This window comes from Phyllobates terribilis, unplaced genomic scaffold (assembly GCF_046119375.1).
Source record: "Phyllobates terribilis strain yellow unplaced genomic scaffold, ASM4611937v1 Scaffold_17__1_contigs__length_24005725, whole genome shotgun sequence".
Lineage (NCBI taxonomy): Eukaryota > Metazoa > Chordata > Amphibia > Anura > Dendrobatidae > Phyllobates > Phyllobates terribilis.
The window spans coordinates 22,046,734-22,065,282 of record NW_027362777.1 but is presented as its reverse complement, the minus strand read 5'-3'; the positions used below and the strand labels follow the sequence as shown (position 1 = coordinate 22,065,282).

The following is an 18,549-nucleotide window of genomic DNA, read 5'->3' as shown; positions in this document are numbered from 1 at the left end:
GGGACAATCTTTGTGACTCCGAAAATGAAAGTTTCGGTGTCAAATCCAGTATTTCCCCCAATGCTCCTCAGATAAGGGACCCACATCCTCCTCCCATTTTGTCTTAACTATCAAAGGATATTTATCCAAATGTAGGGCCAGTAACTGCCTATAAATAAGGGCTATTAGACCTTTTGTATCCATCGATGTAGTAATGGTATCTATTGGGTAATGTCAATCAGTATGGCGTTTATTCTAGTTGTGTACTATATGCAAGATGTATTTGCAGATATTGATAAAACACCCTATGCGGGAGGTTAAAATCTGCCTTTATTTGTTCAAACATCTTGAATAATCCATCCCTCAAGAGTTGTGACACCAAACATATACCCCTATCCTTCCACTCACTAACATTTTTTAGTTTATGTAGCTCTGGTAAGTTATAGTACGTTCCAATCCCCAGAATAATTTTACCCCTATCCCACGCCTTATATATTAACTTTAGTGTACATTTTAAGCAATTTTCAAGAGGAGGCCCCATATCTAGTACCGAGAATGGAAGTTTCCACTTGGTTTCTTCCATAAGTAGGTGCCCTGAAATTACACAATATTTGCGAATACCCCATCCATAAAACTACTTTAGCTCCCTTCTAGCGTTAAGCAGGTCTGCGTATACCTGGAGGGAAGCAGATCGTTTATGTTGTTTGTCAAGGAGATCAATCTGTTCAAGCAAATGGGAGACTTTAGCTGTTCTCTCCTTTTTTTAGCCTTTATCTACAGTATAGACCAAAAGTTTGGACACACCTTCTCATTTAAAGAAATTTCTGTATTTTCATAACTATGAAAATTGTACATTCACACTGAAGGCATCAACACTATGAATTAACACGTGGAATTATATACTTAACAAAAAAGTGTGAAACAACTGAAAATATGTCTTATATTCCAGGTTCTTCAAAGTAGCCACCTTTTGCTTTGATGACTGCTTTGCACACACTTGGCATTCTCTTGACGAGCTTCAAGAGGTACTCACTGGAAAAGGTCTTCCGACAATCTTGAAGGAGTTCCCAGAGATGCTTAGCACTTGTTGGCCCTTTTGCCTTCACTCTGCGGTCCAGCTCACCCCAAACCATCTCGATTGGGTTCAGGTCTGGTGACTGTGGAGGCCAGGTCATCTGGCGTAGCACCCCATCACTCTCCTTCTTGGTCAAATAGCCCTTATACAGCCTGGAGGTGCGTTTGGGGTCATTGTCTTGTTGAAAAATAAATGATGGTCCAACTAAACGCAAACCGGATGGAACAGCATGCCGCTGCAAGATGCTGGGGTAGCCATGCTGGTTCAGTATGCCTTCAATTTTGAATAAATCCCCAACAGTGTCACCAGCAAAGCACCCCCACACCATCACACCTCCTCCTCCATGCTTCACAAGGGAACCAGGCATGTAGAGTCCATCCGTTCACTTTTTCTGCGTCGTACAAAGAAACGGTGGTTGGAACCAAAGATCTTACATTTGGACTCATCAGACCAAAGCACAGATTTCCACTTGTCTAATGTCCATTCCTTGTGTTCTTTAGCCCAAACAAGTCTCTTCTGCTTGTTGCCTGTCCTTAGCAGTGGTTTCCTAGCAGCTATTTTACCATGAAGGCCTGCTGCACAAAGTCTCCTCTTAACAGTTGCTGAAGAGATGTGTCTGCTGCTAGAACTCTGTGTGGCATTGACCTGGTCTCTAATCTCAGCTGCTGTTAACCTGAGATTTCTGAGGCTGGTGACTCGGATAAACTTATCCTCAGAAGCAGAGGTGACTCTTGGTCTTCCTTTCCTGGGGCGGTCCTCATGTGAGCCAGTTTCTTTGTAGCGCTTGATGGTTTTTGCAACTGCACTTGGGGACACTTGCAAAGTTTGCCCAATTTTTCGGACTGACTGACCTTCATTTCTTTAAGTAATGATGGCCACTCGTTTTTCTTTACTTAGCTGCTTTTTTCTTGCCATAATACAAATTCTAACAGTCTATTCAGTAGGACTATCAGCTGTGTATCCACCTGACTTCTGCACAACATAACTGATGGTCCCAACCCCATTTATAAGGCAAGAAATCCCACTTATTAAACCTGACAGGGCACACCTGTGAAGTGAAAACCATTTCCGGTGACTATCTCTTGAAGCTCATCAAGAGAATGCCAAGAGTGTGCAAAGCAGTCATCAAAGCAAAAGGTTGTTACTTTGAAGAACCTAGAACATAAGACATATTTTCAGTTGTTTCACACTTTTTTGTTAAGTATATAATTCCACATGTGTGAATTCATAGTTTTGATGCCTTCATTGTGAATGTACAATTTTCATAGTCATGAAAATACAGGAAAACCTTTAAATGAGAAGGTGTGTCCAAACTTTTGGTCTGTACTGTATTTTTTATTATTATCCCTCTGAGGACGCATGTGAGTGCTTCCTATTTAAATGGTAAGGCATTTCATCATGCTCATATATTTGAAGCAGTCTAGTCTCAAGAAAGTCTGGGACACAGAGTGAGTCTTTCAGCAGATTATCATTTAAGTTCCAACATCTGAAGCCTTGGTCAGGTATAGTCAGATTACAATATACAGGAGCATGATCTGACCATACAGCAGTTCCTACCTGAGATGTAGGTTGCCATGTAGGCAAGTGACGGCTAATTAAGAAAAGGACTATACTGCTATGCATATTGTGTAAAGGAGAATAATAGGTATAATCCTTTAAGTCTGGATGTAGTATCCTCCATACATCGCCCGGTTGAGACCAAAGCACAATTAGCAAAGCTTTTGTTTGTGTTTTAGATTGGTGACTCTGGCCCAGGGACGCGTCTAAAGAAGGATCCAAGACAAAATTAAAGTCACCTCCAATGATAAGGTCCTCCGCAAAATATTTTAGTATGTTTAAGTAATGACGGTATATCTTAATTTGGTCACAATTAGGGAGATAGAACTTTTCCAAAGTCAAAATTTTGGAGTAGATGGAGATCTTAACAAACGCATACCTCCTCTTCGTGTCAGACAGTGTTTCTACAATAGTATGCGCCAGTGATCTGTGGCGGCCTATACTCAGCACCTTAGACTTCAAAACTGCATTTTTCTGGGACGCCAAGATGAATAATATCTATTAGTAATCTGAGGTACAGTATATGATCCCCTCTAAAGTGTGACTCCTGAAGAAAGAGAAAATGTACGTGCTGTTTATGCCTACGATAAAACACTTGAGCTCCTTTCTCTGGAACATTAAGTCCTCTGACATTCAATGAACAAGTTTTGAGTTGTGCCATATTATATGAAAAAAAAGGGGGAATGGAAGAGAAAAAGGTTAAGAGAAAAGAGGATTTATAGATGGTAGATAGTAATGTCTACCTCTCAGTGTCTAAGAAGTATAGATTATGAATATATCAAAACAGTAGGAAATTGCGAAACAAGCAGATCCCAATGCAAGTCCCTAACTGGAGGTTGTCTTTACAGGCTTAAGTCAAACTTTCAGTTCTAGGATTCCTATTAGGTGGAACCATGGAATATAAAGCAAGTAATGTAATACAGCCTGATATTACAGTAGTATCATGTGAACTCAACTTATATCCTGGTCTAAGATCTTATATGAACTTAGACATTCTATATAGTGGAAGAGTGGCACCTAATGCTCTATTTAGATATATCTAATTATATGCTTAAAGAAATAAGTAAGCATCGGCAAACTGTCTCTCATCAGGGAAGACAAGATTCATTTCAGGAGCTCATATGATTGGCAGGTTCCTTTCCCATCTGGGTGCATCACCATCAAGTTCCTGATCCATTGAACGCCTTCTGTGACGTGCTGGAACTCTCTGTGGCAATGGTGGAGCAGGTGGCCAGTCAGATATATGGAATGTCCAGGGCATCACAGAAAGGTCTCATGTTGATTGGATCTTTGAAAATATACAGCTGGAATGGGTACCCCCAGGACTACATCAGGCCATTTTCCCGGATGGCATTAAGTAGTGGTTGCAATACCCTTCTTTTAGCAAGTGTCATTCAGGATAGATATGTGAGCAACTATATGCGTTTTCCATTGAAATCACCAGGACCCAACTCCTCTGCTTTCCTCACAATGGCCTCTTTTACATTGAAAAAAATATGCGACAGATAATGTCCCTTGGACGCTCAGGATCTGGGCCATGATTGCTTATTGTACGGTGCGCCTTTTAAATCTCCAGCTCCTTATCAATAGGATCACCAAGGATATTAGTGAATAATGATCGCAGTGTTGGCATAATCACTTGTGCATTGATGCTTTCAGGTATACCCCTTATCCAGATATTATTGCCATTTTCTTGATCATCAACCATATTAAACAGATGGTTTATTTACTGGCTGTGAAGATCCAGTGTTAGTTTCTGAGCATTATGATGGCCTCTAACTTGGACGACATTATCCTCTAATCTCTGTACCTCGTCAGTAAGCTGTGACAGGATAGAAGTGAGGGGACATGTTTCAGTATTGTATGTGGTCTCCAGCCTCTGAATATATTGCTCCATATCTTCTTTAGTAGGGATAGACGCAATCTGATATACAAATAAGTTATGTTGTTCCCCATATCAGAATAACCTGTGGCTGGGGGGTAAATGACCCGGTGAAGCAAGCACTGCTCAGTATGTGCTTTGGTGAGAGTACAGGGAGATTTGTGGGGCTGTTTTCTTGTGAGGCTTACATTAAGAAAGAAGTTGGTGCAGGACTTACAGCCTGGAGCTGTCTGGCATCATGAGGGTTAAGACTGCTTCTTTTACCACGTTGAAGTGAGGCAGTAATAGCTCCGAAGCAGGAAGATAAGACCTTCCATAAGAAACGCTGCATACCAGACATGCTGACGGAGGTGGAGGACCTCAGATTAACCTCTGATTTCTTCTTTCTTTCCCATATCGAAAGTCATGTTTGAGGCTGTAAATTGCTTATAATTCCCCCAGGAACACGGTCTGAAGAGAATACTCTCAGTGTGTGCATTCTCTTGGTGCTATGTCCAGGCCATGTCCTTCCTGTTGATGTACAATACGTCTGAAGGCAGCAGGATTGTGTGATGTAACAATCTTGTGTGATGTAACATCCTTACGGAAACGCGAGTTGTGACACCAATGGAACGGCACCAGAACAGGAAGTGCGTATGAGTGTTTTTATTTTAACAAGGCCAAACATGAGGAATGAGAAGGAGTTGTCCTAGTAGTGGACAACCCCTTTATGAAGATACAATTTTCGGTTAAAAATGAAAAAGGCTTCTCCCCTGTGTGACTTCTCTGAAGTTTGTTAAGAGTTGATTTCCGTGCAAAACATTTCCCACATTAAGAACATGAAAATGGATTCTCGTCTGTGTGAGTACTTTGGTGACTAAGAAGTGATGATTTCTTCACAAAACATTTACCACATTCTGAACAGGAAAAAGGCTTCTCCCCTGTGTGATTTCTCTGGTGTATAACCAAATCTGATTTCCAGCTAAAACATTTCCCACATTCTGAACAGCAAAAAGGCTTTTACCCTGTGTGAGTTCTCTGGTGCTCAACCAAAACTGATTTCTCGATAAAACATTTCCCACATTCTGAACAGGAAAAAGGTTTCTCCCCTGTGTGAGTTCTCTGGTGCTTAAGAAAACCTGATTTCCAGCCAAAACATTTTCCACATTCTGAACAGAAAAAAGGCTTCTCCCCTGTGTGAGTTCTCTGGTGCTCAACCAAATCTATTTTCCGGCTTAAACATTTTCCACATTCTGAACAGGAAAGAGGCATCTCCCCTGTGTGAATTCTCTGGTGCTTAACCAAATCTGATTTCCGGCTAAAACATTTTCCACATTCTGAACAGGAAAAAGGCTTCTCCCCTGTGTGAGTTCTCTGATGTTTGATAAAACTTGATTTCAATCTAAAACATTTCCCACATTCTGAACAGGAAAAAGGCTTCTCCTCTGTGTGAGTTCTCTGGTGATTAACCAAATCTGATTTCCGGCTAAAACATTTTCCACATTCTGAACAGGAAAAAGGCTTCTCCCCTGTGTGAGTACTGTTATGCTCAACCAAATTTGATTTCCGGCTAAAACATTTTCCACATTCTGAACAGAAAAAAGGCTTCTCCCCTGTGTGAGTACTGTTATGCTCAACCAAATATGATTTCCGGCTAAAACATTTTCCACATTCTGAACAGGAAAAAGGCTTCTCCCCTGTGTGAGTACTGTTATGCTCAACCAAATATGATTTCCGGCTAAAACATTTTCCACATTCTGAACAGGAAAAAGGCTTCTCCCCTGTGTGAGTTCTTTGGTGCTTAACAAAATTTGATTTATCGTTAAAACACTTCCCACATTCTGAACATGAATAAGGCTTCTCCCCTGTGTGAGTTCTCTGATATTTGATTAAACTTGATTTCTCTGTAAAACAATTTCCACTTTCTGAACAAGAAAATGGCTTCTCTCCTGTGTGACTTCGCTGGTGATTAAAAAGATCTGATTTCTGGTTAAACAATTTCCCACACTTGAAACAAAAAAATCTATTCTCTGCTGTGTGAATGCTTTGATGTTTAAGAAAAGACTTTTCGAGGGAAAAACTATTTCCATATTCTGAACATGAAAATGGCTTCTTTGCTTTAGGAGCAGTTTGTTTTTTAATGCTTATTTTGTGACTTTGATTTTCCTTGGTAATCAGCAATGAATCAGAAGACAGGACGTGTTTCAAAGGATCAGATGCCAGATCTTTGCTGTGAATGGATGATGGTATATCTGGAGTAATGGCATTCACTTCAATTGTATCTTGTTTGATCTCAAGATCATCTGATTTAAAAATTGAAGATGTCAGCTGTCCCTCTGATCTCCTGGTACAGTCATCTGCCAAGAATAAAACCAATTATTATTTATGAATAACATATCCTTAAAATTTATATTGTTGAATATTTCTACTTAAACTCTCCATAAAAATGTACTTTATGTAAAAGTATCATTATTTACCAAGAAAACATATCACAGAAAAAAATCAGCCTTACCAACACCAAATCAGGTAACAAATGCATTAGCATTTTAGTGTTGGTTGGGTGTACTGGGGTGTCTGTCCATGTGGGGTGCACTTATATAGTGCTGGGCAGTCCTCCTGATCTAATAGTATTGGCATCATCAATAGGCTGTAAGCCAGACACTGTGCATCAAACCTACCTGTGTGACTGGCGTCCTATGCAAGCTTCATCTGTGCGCATCTTTAATACTAGGCAGCCACCCCCTCCATGAATTGGTAGGTTTGTGAGTGGTTGCTCCATCAGTATTTTGCACCTGCGCTGCCCCCACCTTTATCATGGGGGTCTGCGGCATCCTGCTAGTACATTTGTTATATGATTTGGTGTTAGTAAAGCTGTATCTCTTTTTCTGTGATTTTTTTTACATTTTGCCCTATGTTAGCCGTCATTATTCACCAAGACAATAACAGTTCACAGTCTAATAGAAAACCTCATAGGATGGAGCAGTAGAGCGTGGTGTCCAACTGTTTGTTAATTCTGCCTCCCAAATATGGAATAAAAAGCCACCAAACAATGTTATGTAGGTGAAATAATATCAATAAAAACTTCTACTCATCTCACAAAAAACAAGTCCCCACTCAGGTCCATCATCTGTCAATGGAAAAACAGAGGTTTCCACATTATTAGTGGCTCAAAGGCTTTTGAAAAGCAACATGGCTTCCATAAACCAATCCAGCAATATCCACTCTCCCAAAGTCAAATCTCCCCCTCACTTCTGAGCCTTGCAGTGCGCCCAAAACACATTTAGCATCCATGTATTTGGCATTACTATACTGAGAAGAACCTACTTAATTTATGGTGTGTGTCTCCTGGAGCACAATCTGGACACTATGTGTTGGGTAATGAAATTATAAATTTGTAATTTTCACTCTCCAACATCCACTGCGTGCTAATTTCCGGAAAGTGCCTGTGGAGTCAAAATAGTCACTACTCCTATAGATTATTTTACTGAGGGTTATAATTTCCAAAATGGAGTCACTTTATGGGGATTTCTACTGCTCTGGATTTCTGCAATTTGGTCACATTAGGGCTTCTGTAAATGGTGGGTCCCATCTCCTCTGGGATCTGCTCCTGTGACGTCTGCTTCTCTCACCAGGAGCCGCCTTATTCATCCGGCAGGTGGCGCTGGTGATGGAGGAGACGTCAGAACCAGAAGCTCTGGGCGGCGCAGTCTCTGTCCAGCCACTAAGATTAGGGTTGCTGGGACCAGTAGTACCATCCAGTCTGGCAGTATGGGTGTGTGTGCTGTCCAGCTGGAGTAATCTGCTCCCTGCATTTGGAAAGCACCGCACCCTACTAAAGCTGGAAGCATATTGCCGGAAGCTGCCAGATACAGCCTTGTTCTCCTCTGGTTCAGTCCTCTGTGCTCAGCTCCCGGGCTTGTGTATTTGTTCCCTGTTGTGACCTCGGCCCGTTTACTGACTACTTTTGTGTCTTCTGATTTTGTATTTTCTCTGACCTCCATGTTCTGACCCGGCTATCTGACTACTCTTCTTGCCATCTCACACCACAGAACATTAGGTAACACTGTGGCCCAAGCCTAGGGGTCTCTGTCTAAGTCCAAATCCATGTAGAGGGGTTAAAGGGTGATGAGCAAGGCAAACCCTGGGATCTGGAAAATGGAGTAGATAGCGCCAAGCCTGTTTGTGGTAGCCATATGTTGAGCTGCCAGGTGACAGTGAACAGCGTCCCCAATACATTGTGTCTGCAAACTATCCCAGCAAAATCTGCATTCAAATAGCTAAATGGCGCTCCTTCCCTTCTTAACCTGCCATGTGCCCACACAGTAGTGTACAACCGTATATCGGGTATTGTCGGATTCAAGAGAAGTTGGAATATAATTTGTAAGGTCCATTTGTTTCTTATTATCCTTTGTGAAGAATCTCAAAGTTATCACCATATAAAGTGACACGCGTCAGATTTGAAAAATGGGCCCAGATAGGAACACAAAACTGGCTGCAGGACGGGGTTAAATCACAGTATTTTGGGCACTAACTACTATAGTCAAAACTATGAGTATAGACAATAACATCTACTGAAATGATCAATCTCAACAGTCTCCATCAGTAAGTAGTGAGTAATTAGTGGTGAAACCTCTCTGTGGTAATTGGAGTATGGTGCTCGGTGGCTCTTGGCTAGGCATGAGCGAACATTTCAATGTTCGGTTCTGAAAAGTTAGCAGAACAAATTGATATTCGCAGAATTTATTAGTCGAATATTCGTCAAACATTTCCGAATCCCATAGGAGTCAATGGGGGGACCAAAAAAATGCATAGGGAACACCTAGAAACGGGACCAAAAGCTGCGAAAACACATCAAATTAGGGAAGTGCCATCAATTGACCCAGAGTACAAGTACTGTAATTATTATTACTGTGGCAGCGAAATTTATTCAGTTGCGCTTTACATGTCAAAAGGGGTCACCGACTGGTACAACAGGAGAGAGGACCATGCCTGCGAGGGCGCACAGGCACGGACATGGTTTGTGGATCCACTGTGCCAGGGAACCCGGAGAGCCTGGAGGGGCGTGACTAAGCGAGCACCGGACTGTTCACTAGAGCCTCTGATGGTGAGGTTAGACTTGGCTCCCGGTGAACGCCAGGTGCCACTCCAGGACAGACCAACGGACGCTCAGCAGCTGGACCCAGTAGAACAGACTAGATGGCGGTGCAGGCAGAGTCTGTATCGGGAGTGCAGCAGGCAGAGTCTGTATCGGGAGTGCAGCAGGCAGAGTCTGTATCGGGAGTGCAGCAGGCAGAGTCTGTATCGGGAGTGCAGCAGGCAGAGTCTGTATCGGGAGTGCAGCAGGCAGAGTCTGTATCGGGAGTGCAGCAGGCAGAGCCTGTATCGGGAGTGCAGCAGGCAGAGCCTGTATCGGGAGTGCAGCAGGCAGAGTCTGTATCAGGAGTGCAGCAGGCAGAGTCTGTATCGGGAGTGCAGCAGGCAGAGTCTGTATCGGGAGTGCAGCAGGCAGAGTCTGTATCGGGAGTGCAGCAGGCAGAGTCTGTATCGGGAGTGCAGCAGGCAGAGTCTGTATCAGGAGAGCAGCAGGCAGAGTCTTTATCAGGAGTGCAGCAGGCAGAGTCTGTATCAGGAGTGCAGCAGGCAGAGTCTGTATCAGGAGTGCAGCAAGGACTGGTACACAACCTTACACAACTTAGACTGCAGAACAGGAAGGTTCCACTACAGCCAACCCAATAGATGGAGACCCAATTAGGATTCCCCACATTTAAAAAAATTAGTGGCAGACGTCAGCAAAGTGGCATCAATTTCACTACAGTAGAAATAGTGTAAATAAGACCCACACCTCTTCCAGTATAGCCAACCCAGAAGATGGGGACCTAACCAGGAGTGTTCACATTGCCTTAAATGAGGGCCTAACACCACCGAAGTGGCACCAATGTCATCAGACTACAAGTAGTTTAACGCAGACCCATACCTGTCCCACTACAGCCAACGCAAGAGATGCAGATTCAATCGGAAGTGTTTACATTTAAAAAAATAGGGCCTAAGATCACCCTTTCCATGGCCAACAGATTGGAGAATGTGGAGTTCAACCTCTTAGCTTTGTCGTGTGTGGGATGAAACAGTCTTTTACGTGACTACAACAGCGGGATTGAGGGCTGGCTGCAGTACTGAGAAAGGGCAGAGTATGGTGAAACGGACAAACCGATAGACCGTGAGTGAGGTGCATGTGGATATGTTACGGTGGATTAAGAAACGTGTGGTGTGCTCAGAGAAACAAACACAGCAGGCATGTCCGTTTCACTTACAGCTGACTGGCTGTCACTCAGCCTAACTGCAGTGGGTATACAGCTGGTTCTGTCGGACACCTGCGTGACAACTTGGCACGGTAACAGAGGAGGAGGAAGAAGCAGCAGAGGTGTTTGATGGGGCGGCTGATGGTTGCTTTTTGAAAATCTATTTTGAGTTTATTATGTTTGCGTACCCGTTTGGGGAGAACAATATCTGCACCAAATGCTCAATTTCACTACATTCACTCCATAACTATAGAAATGCATGGAGACCAAAACCTCTTCCACTACAGTCAACCCAATGGATGGAGAACCATTCAGGATTCCCCATATTTCCAAAAATTAGCGGCCCACATCTCATCCAGTACAAACAACCCAAGAGATGGAGACTTAACCAGGAGTGTTCACATTGCCCTAAATGAGGGCCTAACACCACCGAAGTGGCATCAATTTCACTAGAGTATAAGTATTGCAAAGGAGGCCAAAACTAGTTCCTCTACAGCCAACCCAATAGATGGAGACCCAATCATGATTCTCCATATTTCAAAAAAATTTGTGGCAGACACTAGCAACGTCTAATCAATTTCACTACAGTAGAAATAGTGTAAATAAAACCCACACCTCTTCCAGTACAGCCAACCCAGGAGATGGAGACCTAACCAGGAGTGTTCACATTGCCCTAAATGAGGGCCTAACATCACCGAAGTGGCATCAATGTCATCACGAGCTTGTGCAAAAAATGTGTGAAAGGACTCCCAGAAATTGCTTCTGCCACTTACTCTGCTGCTGTTGCTAATGTTTTGGCGTTGACGAGCTGACGTGCCGGAGGTTGAAAGACTACAGCTGCGACGCACACTGTGTGCCTCACTGTTATCTTGGGGAAAACCTCTATTAAAGGTTGCTTAAAAGCTTGTTTCGATACTCCAACATAAGCGGGTCCCTTTTCAGGGCGGGAAGCATCTGGCAAAATTGACTCAGATCCACGTTATAACAGAGTGGCAACCCAGTAGTCAGCATTATTTCGAATCCTAGCTATACAGGGATCATGTTGCAGATAGTGCATCAAGAAGGCACTTATATGTCGGGCTCTTCCAGGAGGTCCAAAGCCAGGCTGTATTGTGGGCTGCGTAACACTGATGCTTGTTTCCTACGTCCCCTCCAGCCAACCACGTTCAAACAAGAGGGGATGATTATCCTCATCATCCTCTGACAGCTGCTCGCCCATCACCTCCTCCTCCATTAGTTCTTCGGCTCTTGCACCTTCACTAACAGTTTGCCTGGTATCACCAAACCCCCTCGATCGCTGTAATCCAGCGTCACTTGGCATAAGCCTGTGTGACGACAGTCTGGAAATTTGAGACATTGGTATCCCTTCCGCATCCTCCTCTTGTTCTGGGGCCAGCACCTCCTGCTGCAGGTTATTCAAAGTTTGCTCCATCATGTATATGTCCGGAATAGTGATGTTGATGATGGCATCGTCAGTGCTAACCAGTTTAGTAGCCATTTCAAAACCGTGCAGAATGTGCAGAGGTCCCTAATCTGTTCCCACTCCACAAACGTGATATGCTCCAAGTCCGTACTGTGTTGCCCCAAGCTATACGTCATGACATACTGTGCCAGAGCTCGTTGCTGCTGGCACAGTTGCTGCAACATGTGCAGAGTGGAATTCCACCGCGTCGGCCATCGAAGATCAACCTGTTAACTGGCACGGACAAAGACCTCTGTATCGATGCAAGTCGATGACATGAGGGGTGCGAACGTCGGAAGTGAGCACACAGCTTCCGTACTTTGTGAAGCAGCTCATCCAGGCCAGGATAGTGGCGGAGAAATCGCTGTACCACCAGGTTGAGGACGTGAGCCATGCAAGACACGTGTGCGATCTTGCCTAGGCCTAGGGCCAATAACAGGTTCGCACCGTTATCGCACACGGCCTTCCCTGGTTCTAGGTTCAGCGGAGACAGCCATTGCTCAAACTGAGCCTGGAGAGCTGCCCACAACTCTTCACCTGTATGATTGAGATCTCCAAAGCATATTAATTTGAAGACTGCCTGATTATGGAGAGCCCTGACTGCGCAGTAAGGAGGTGGTGTGTATTCGCTCCGCACCTTGGAACGCGGTGTCTTGTTAAGGCAGAGGTTGAGTGCGCAGGTGGAGGCCCTAGAGGAGGTGGAGGATGCAAAAGCAGTGGAGGAAGTGGGAAATACAGAGGTTTCTCCTGCAAGCCTTGGGGATTCCAAGATTTGTGGAGCAGCTCCTTCCCCGCCTGCCCCCACAGCCACCAGAGTCACCCAGTGCCTAGTCAGCGAGATGTAAAGCCCTTGGCCTTGCTTACTCATCCAGGTGTCTGAGGTGAAATGCACCCTGGCACACATAGATTTAGACAAGGAACGGGTGATGTTGTCTGCGACATGCTGGTATAGCGCAGGCACAGCTTTCTTAGAGAAGTAATGGCGACTGGGCAACTGGTACTGGGGGACTGCGACGGCCATCATTTTTCGGAAACCGTCTGTATCTACCAGGCAGAAAGGCAGCATTTACGTGGCCAACAGATTGGAGATGGTGGTGTTCAACCTCTTAGCTTTGTCATGCGTAGAATGAAACAATCTTTTACGTGACCACAACTGCGGGACCGAGGGCTGGCTAAGGTGCTGAGAGAGCGGAGTATGGTGAACCAGAAAAACTGGTGGAGTGTGAGTGAGGTGCAGATGTTACGGTGGATTTAGAAACATGCGGTGTGTTCATTGAAACGAACACAGCAGGTGTGTCCGCTTCCATTAGAGCTGAAGGGCTGTCACTCAGCCTGACTGGAGCGGGTAAAGAACCAGAGTTTCTGCGATGGGAGACCTGCGTGACAATACTTGGCATGGTAACAGAGAAGGAGGAAGAAGCAGCGGATGCGTTTGCTGGGGCAGATGATGGTTGTTGAGGTGCGCTGTTCCGCATTTCAGCGCAGTAAGATTCGCAGGGTAAAGAATGTTGTTTGAGCATGTGAACGTTCATGCATGTAGTAGTCAAATTTACTGAGTTTTTTATCGCAAAGTTTGCAAAAAACGTGAGTTGGCTCATCCTTTTGCAGTGACCAAAAAGGCCCATACTAGGCAACCCTTGCTGCCACTGCGAGCTGCAGACCCATGACAGCTGCTGGCCACAGCCACGGTTGTGGCTAAGGATGCAGTGCTCCTCGTGCTTGCATCACTCCATGTCTGCGCCGTAGGGCGAAATGTAACCTCCTCGTCATCCTACTCCACCTCCTCAGATGAGCTACTCGGCTGCGTGACTATGGGTTCACACCAAGTAGGATCTTCAACCTCGTCATCATCCAATGTGTTATCCCATTCCTCGCCCTCAGACCTCAGAGTGACCCCTCTCCTCTTGTTGCCCTGACAGCACAGTACAGTCCGCATGAGCCTCAGGTATCCGAGTCTCATCGGGATCACCTCCCTCCCCTGCGGTTAACGTCTGGTGACGAGGGTCAGGAACCTGCTCGGACCCTACTTCATCCTGCCCCGAATTCAAGCTAAAAAAATTTTGGGCATCGGTGCAGATGCTTTCCTCCTCTTTACTCTGTGACTGTTTGGAGTACACTTCTTATGTCCATGCAGTAGAATGGGTGAAGAGTTCTACAGACTCGCCCATCTGTCGTTCGCTACAGTCAGTTGGGCAGTTGTGATGTGGTGCTTTCACTAACATTACCACGTACCCCACGTACACATTGAACACCAAGCCTATTCCCCTTCCACCACGCCCTCTCTTTTTCCCACTCATGTTGGTCAGATACAGTGGTAGGAGCACGCAGTTAACTAAAAAAAAATATGTTTTTTCCTGTGCAATAACACAGCACACACCTAAATTTCAGCGACACTAAATGACAAGGTAAGATATGGCCTGCCGTATAAGGTTACTAACAGACAAAAGAAATTTGTTAGTGTGCATGAGGCCGATAAAACCTACAAGATATTCTCCAAACAATTTCAAACTGAGATGTCCCCTACTGTATTACTTTAGGAACAGAAGAATTATTTTTTTGAATGTGGATGAGGCCAATATAACATAGAATATATGCTCCAAAATGTTTCAAACTCAGATCTAGCCAGCTGTATCACTTTACTCAGAGCAAAAAATATTTTTGGGTTACACTGCATAAGCTCTGCGTCCAGCTGGAAAAATGTATTTTTTTACTCAGATACTATTTTAGCGGAGTTGAACTTGAGTTGGTTTCAGACACTAAAAAAAACTTTAGTGCACACAGCTTTCAATATCACAATAGCAACAGAAAAAAACAGATTTTGTACTCTGCAATATGAAGCTCTGCAGACTGTGCAGAGCACAATTTCAACCCCACTAAATGAAAAGGTGCGCTGCGCTTGCTTGATCACATTAGCAATTGCAAAAAAAGATTCAAGGTATCCTGAGACATGGAGCTCTATACCAGCGGTGCACAGCACTATTGTATGGCATGGGCCATCTGTTTCTGTCAGAATCTCAGTACTTGCACAGGAACACCAAAAATGTGCTGCACCATAGGTTGCAGAGGTACACAGGCCAGGAATTATCTACACTATCTGACTACGATACAAGCGCCCATCTATCTAGCTAATATCTCTCATTACACAGGAGAACTCTGAGCTGCGTCTGTCTCCAGCAGTGACATGGATATAATGGCACTGAGGGAACATGGCCGCTTTTTATATTGAGAGGACATGTGATTTCTGCAGCCAATTGCAGAAGCCCTTATGTCTGGACAGTGTAGATGATTCCTGCGCTATGATTGGCTGGCTGCGCTTTCCTCAGTTAAAGTTACCGCCCACAGAAAAAAACAAAAAACATTGGGCCGCTGATCTGACCTGTTCTAAGCTCTCCACACTCACCTGGCACATGTCACCGCCCATCATACACTTGCACTATGCTAACAAAACTGTTCAAAACGCCGTGGTTGCCCTGTATTCGCGGTCCAGTGCAAATTCATCTAACTTTTTCGATTTTAAGAAAATTTGCTCGCCTTTGCGATCTTGAATCCGAATGTGCCATATTCGTGCCGAATTTGAAACTTTCGAACATTCGCCGAACAAATTCGCTCAACACTACTCTTGGCAATCTAAACTATCATAAGGGCCAATATTTTCTGTCAGATGAGTTTCAAGAAGAAATATTACAAATTCAAAGAGAACTTTTTATAATAGTGCAGAGATGAGACGTCTTAAATTTAGCTGAGAGATATATCATGGCACAGGTGTAATGTTTTCTGTATAGTTTATCACAATCTGGCTTGAAGTTAGTTGGTTTTAAAAGAAATTTAAAACTCAGGATAAAGGGAAACTCTGTTGTTATTGTACAGAAATTCACACTTGGCCCTCACTGCACATTTAATGTTGTAGATCATAAATGTGAAATTTGGCCAGAAAGACTGGACCTGGTCTTGTAGGGACCATATGAGCACATTCAGCAGAACAGAAGGGAGAGAAGGTAGATTCATCCAATAAGATATCAGGGTTCTAGGAAGCCAACAGCATCATTACCCTCCGCTTTCTCTTACAGGCCCATCATAATATTTTTCTTCAAGTGATTTTCTGGCTTTGTGGTTTACAGATCTGGGCAGGTAACGGTCAACGTCTCCTAATCACAGGGAATAGGTGGAAAATCCAGGTTGTAACTTCTATGGAAAAGGGTTTCAATGCCCAAAATCATTTGAACAGTTTTGGGTGGAAGAGAATGTTGTGGTCTAGAGGCAAAATGGTGATCACACGATTGTGATACGGCCGGACTACACCAGCGATAAAGCAGCCACAGCCGGTGACTGAGAATAATCTGTGACTTCTCTGCATTTAGTGGTTACTACTCACCTGGGTAGTCATATGTAGGAATCTCCTCCTTACACCGCTCATCACCCCTTACATATGTCTCTATAGTATTAATATGGGTCAGATCTTCACTCTGAAACAAGTATTGTAAAAGTCACAAACAGATGAGAAGTCACATCTATGATCAGCTCTAATCCTGCCATCTCCACCGTTCTCATTACACAAGTATATAACATATAATACTGGTGGATAAAACAAGACTGAACACAAGACCTTCACAGATGTCTACACATCATAGGGGAGATCTCATGGCACCTTCTCTCCATCTACCTGATGATCCTGAGGAACATTGGGATCTTCTTGTTTACAGTCCTGTGGAAGAAGAGGACGGGGACATCTCTCTGGTGTTGTCCTCTTACTGGATAGATCTGGAGGAAACACATACAGGGACTGAATTCATTCTTTACATACAGATAATTATAGGCCGTGTGTATTTAGTCCTGTCTATTACCTGGTGATGTGAGGGGCTGGGGAACCTCCATCATGACGTCTTTGTACAAATCTTTGTGTCCTTCTAAATACTCCCATTCCTCCATGGAGAAATAGACAGCGACATCTTGACATCTTATAGGAACCTGACACATACAATGATACAGTCATCCTCCCGAATTCCTTCATAGCGTTACAGTATAATGTCCCAGCATTCCCAGCAGTGTCACCTCTCCTGTCAGCAGCTCAATCATTTTGTAGGTGAGTTCTAGGATCTTCTGGTCATTGATGTCCTCATGTATCAGGGGGTGAGGTGGAGGCCCCATGATTGGGCACAGGGGTCTTCTCCATCCCTCAGACACAGGGTCCTGACGGCGCTCTCTAGAGGTCTTCTTCACTACTGTGTAATCCTGGTTATGGGAGAGACACATTAATAAATCTCACTACAGACATTTCCAGAGTCCTCACCTCTCCAGTTCTGTCCATCTGTTATTCCCATATATAAGAATGATGTAATGTGACGTCATCAGAATCTCTCACCTCTCCAGTAAGACGGAAGAGGATCTCTAGGGTGAGGTGTAATATCCTCTCCGCCATCTTGTCTCTGTCCATATCCATATTTGATGGGTCCATAAGGAAAATTATCTTAAATAGAAAATCTTCACTGAGAGGATCTGATATTGTAGGGACCTGAATGAGAAGATGATGAGCCGATGTAACATCATAAAAATCCTGTGTGATAATACAATTACTGGAGATAATAAAAGGAAACATATGAGGAGATTTATTATTTTACAGTATTTCGTTTTCTGCTTTACATCTAGTAATAAAACCTATATATTTTAGGCCACATACAACAAGCAGTTTATTCCTCGGAGTCTGCAGCTGAACACGTTTCTCAAAGACTCATCTTCCATAACGCTAATTCTTCTCTCATTTACCGACACTGGAATCGGCATTAGCAATACTGCAGGAGATATTCATTACACCTGACATGAGAAATAACTACTTCATGAGGAGGACAACATCTTCATCTTCTACTATGGCTCTAGAAACATATTTAGCCAGATTTCTTCACTGACTACATCTCCTCCGGTCGCCTATATGAATGTTTTCCGTCTTCCCCGGACTGTAATCTTCTATCACATTAGATCTCATGTCTGATTCACACACAGAAGTTTGAGGCTTTGATACATGGTAAGGTTTTTAATATTAAACAGAGTAGGACTATCCCGAATGGGTTCATCTTGCCATGGTGGGATAGCTTTCATGCTATTTTTGATCAAAAACAGTGTTACTAGGAACCCTATTTTATTTAAATGCACTTTTGGTTTTTATTTATTTACAGCAGGGTTTATGATCATTTTTCTTCTTAAAGGTTTTTTTTCTGATTTATGGCCATAGTAAACATGCATTGATATGCTGCATGGATACCAACTTAAACCAAGCTCAAATTCTGTGTTTTTTTCACGGGCACCATAGTGGCCCTGTGGGCTGCTG

At 43.7% G+C, this 18,549-nt stretch overlaps 1 protein-coding gene across 1 annotated transcript in view; it reads right to left on the bottom strand.

Annotated features, from left to right (window-relative positions):
* Nucleotides 1-2,322: 2,322 nt before the first annotated feature.
* The window catches only part of LOC141176149 (uncharacterized), a 43,378-nt gene continuing 27,151 nt past the window's right edge, over nucleotides 2,323-18,549 (bottom strand). The window contains exons 2-7 of the mRNA XM_073660146.1: nucleotides 17,590-17,739; nucleotides 17,280-17,459; nucleotides 17,072-17,195; nucleotides 16,891-16,988; nucleotides 16,603-16,693; nucleotides 2,323-6,829 (exon numbers count right to left, since the gene is read on the bottom strand). Of these exons, the coding sequence (XP_073516247.1) occupies nucleotides 5,493-6,829; nucleotides 16,603-16,693; nucleotides 16,891-16,988; nucleotides 17,072-17,195; nucleotides 17,280-17,459; nucleotides 17,590-17,682 (1,923 nt within the window). The 5' untranslated portion in view covers nucleotides 17,683-17,739 and the 3' untranslated portion in view covers nucleotides 2,323-5,492. The remainder of the gene's footprint in view (nucleotides 6,830-16,602; nucleotides 16,694-16,890; nucleotides 16,989-17,071; nucleotides 17,196-17,279; nucleotides 17,460-17,589; nucleotides 17,740-18,549) is intronic.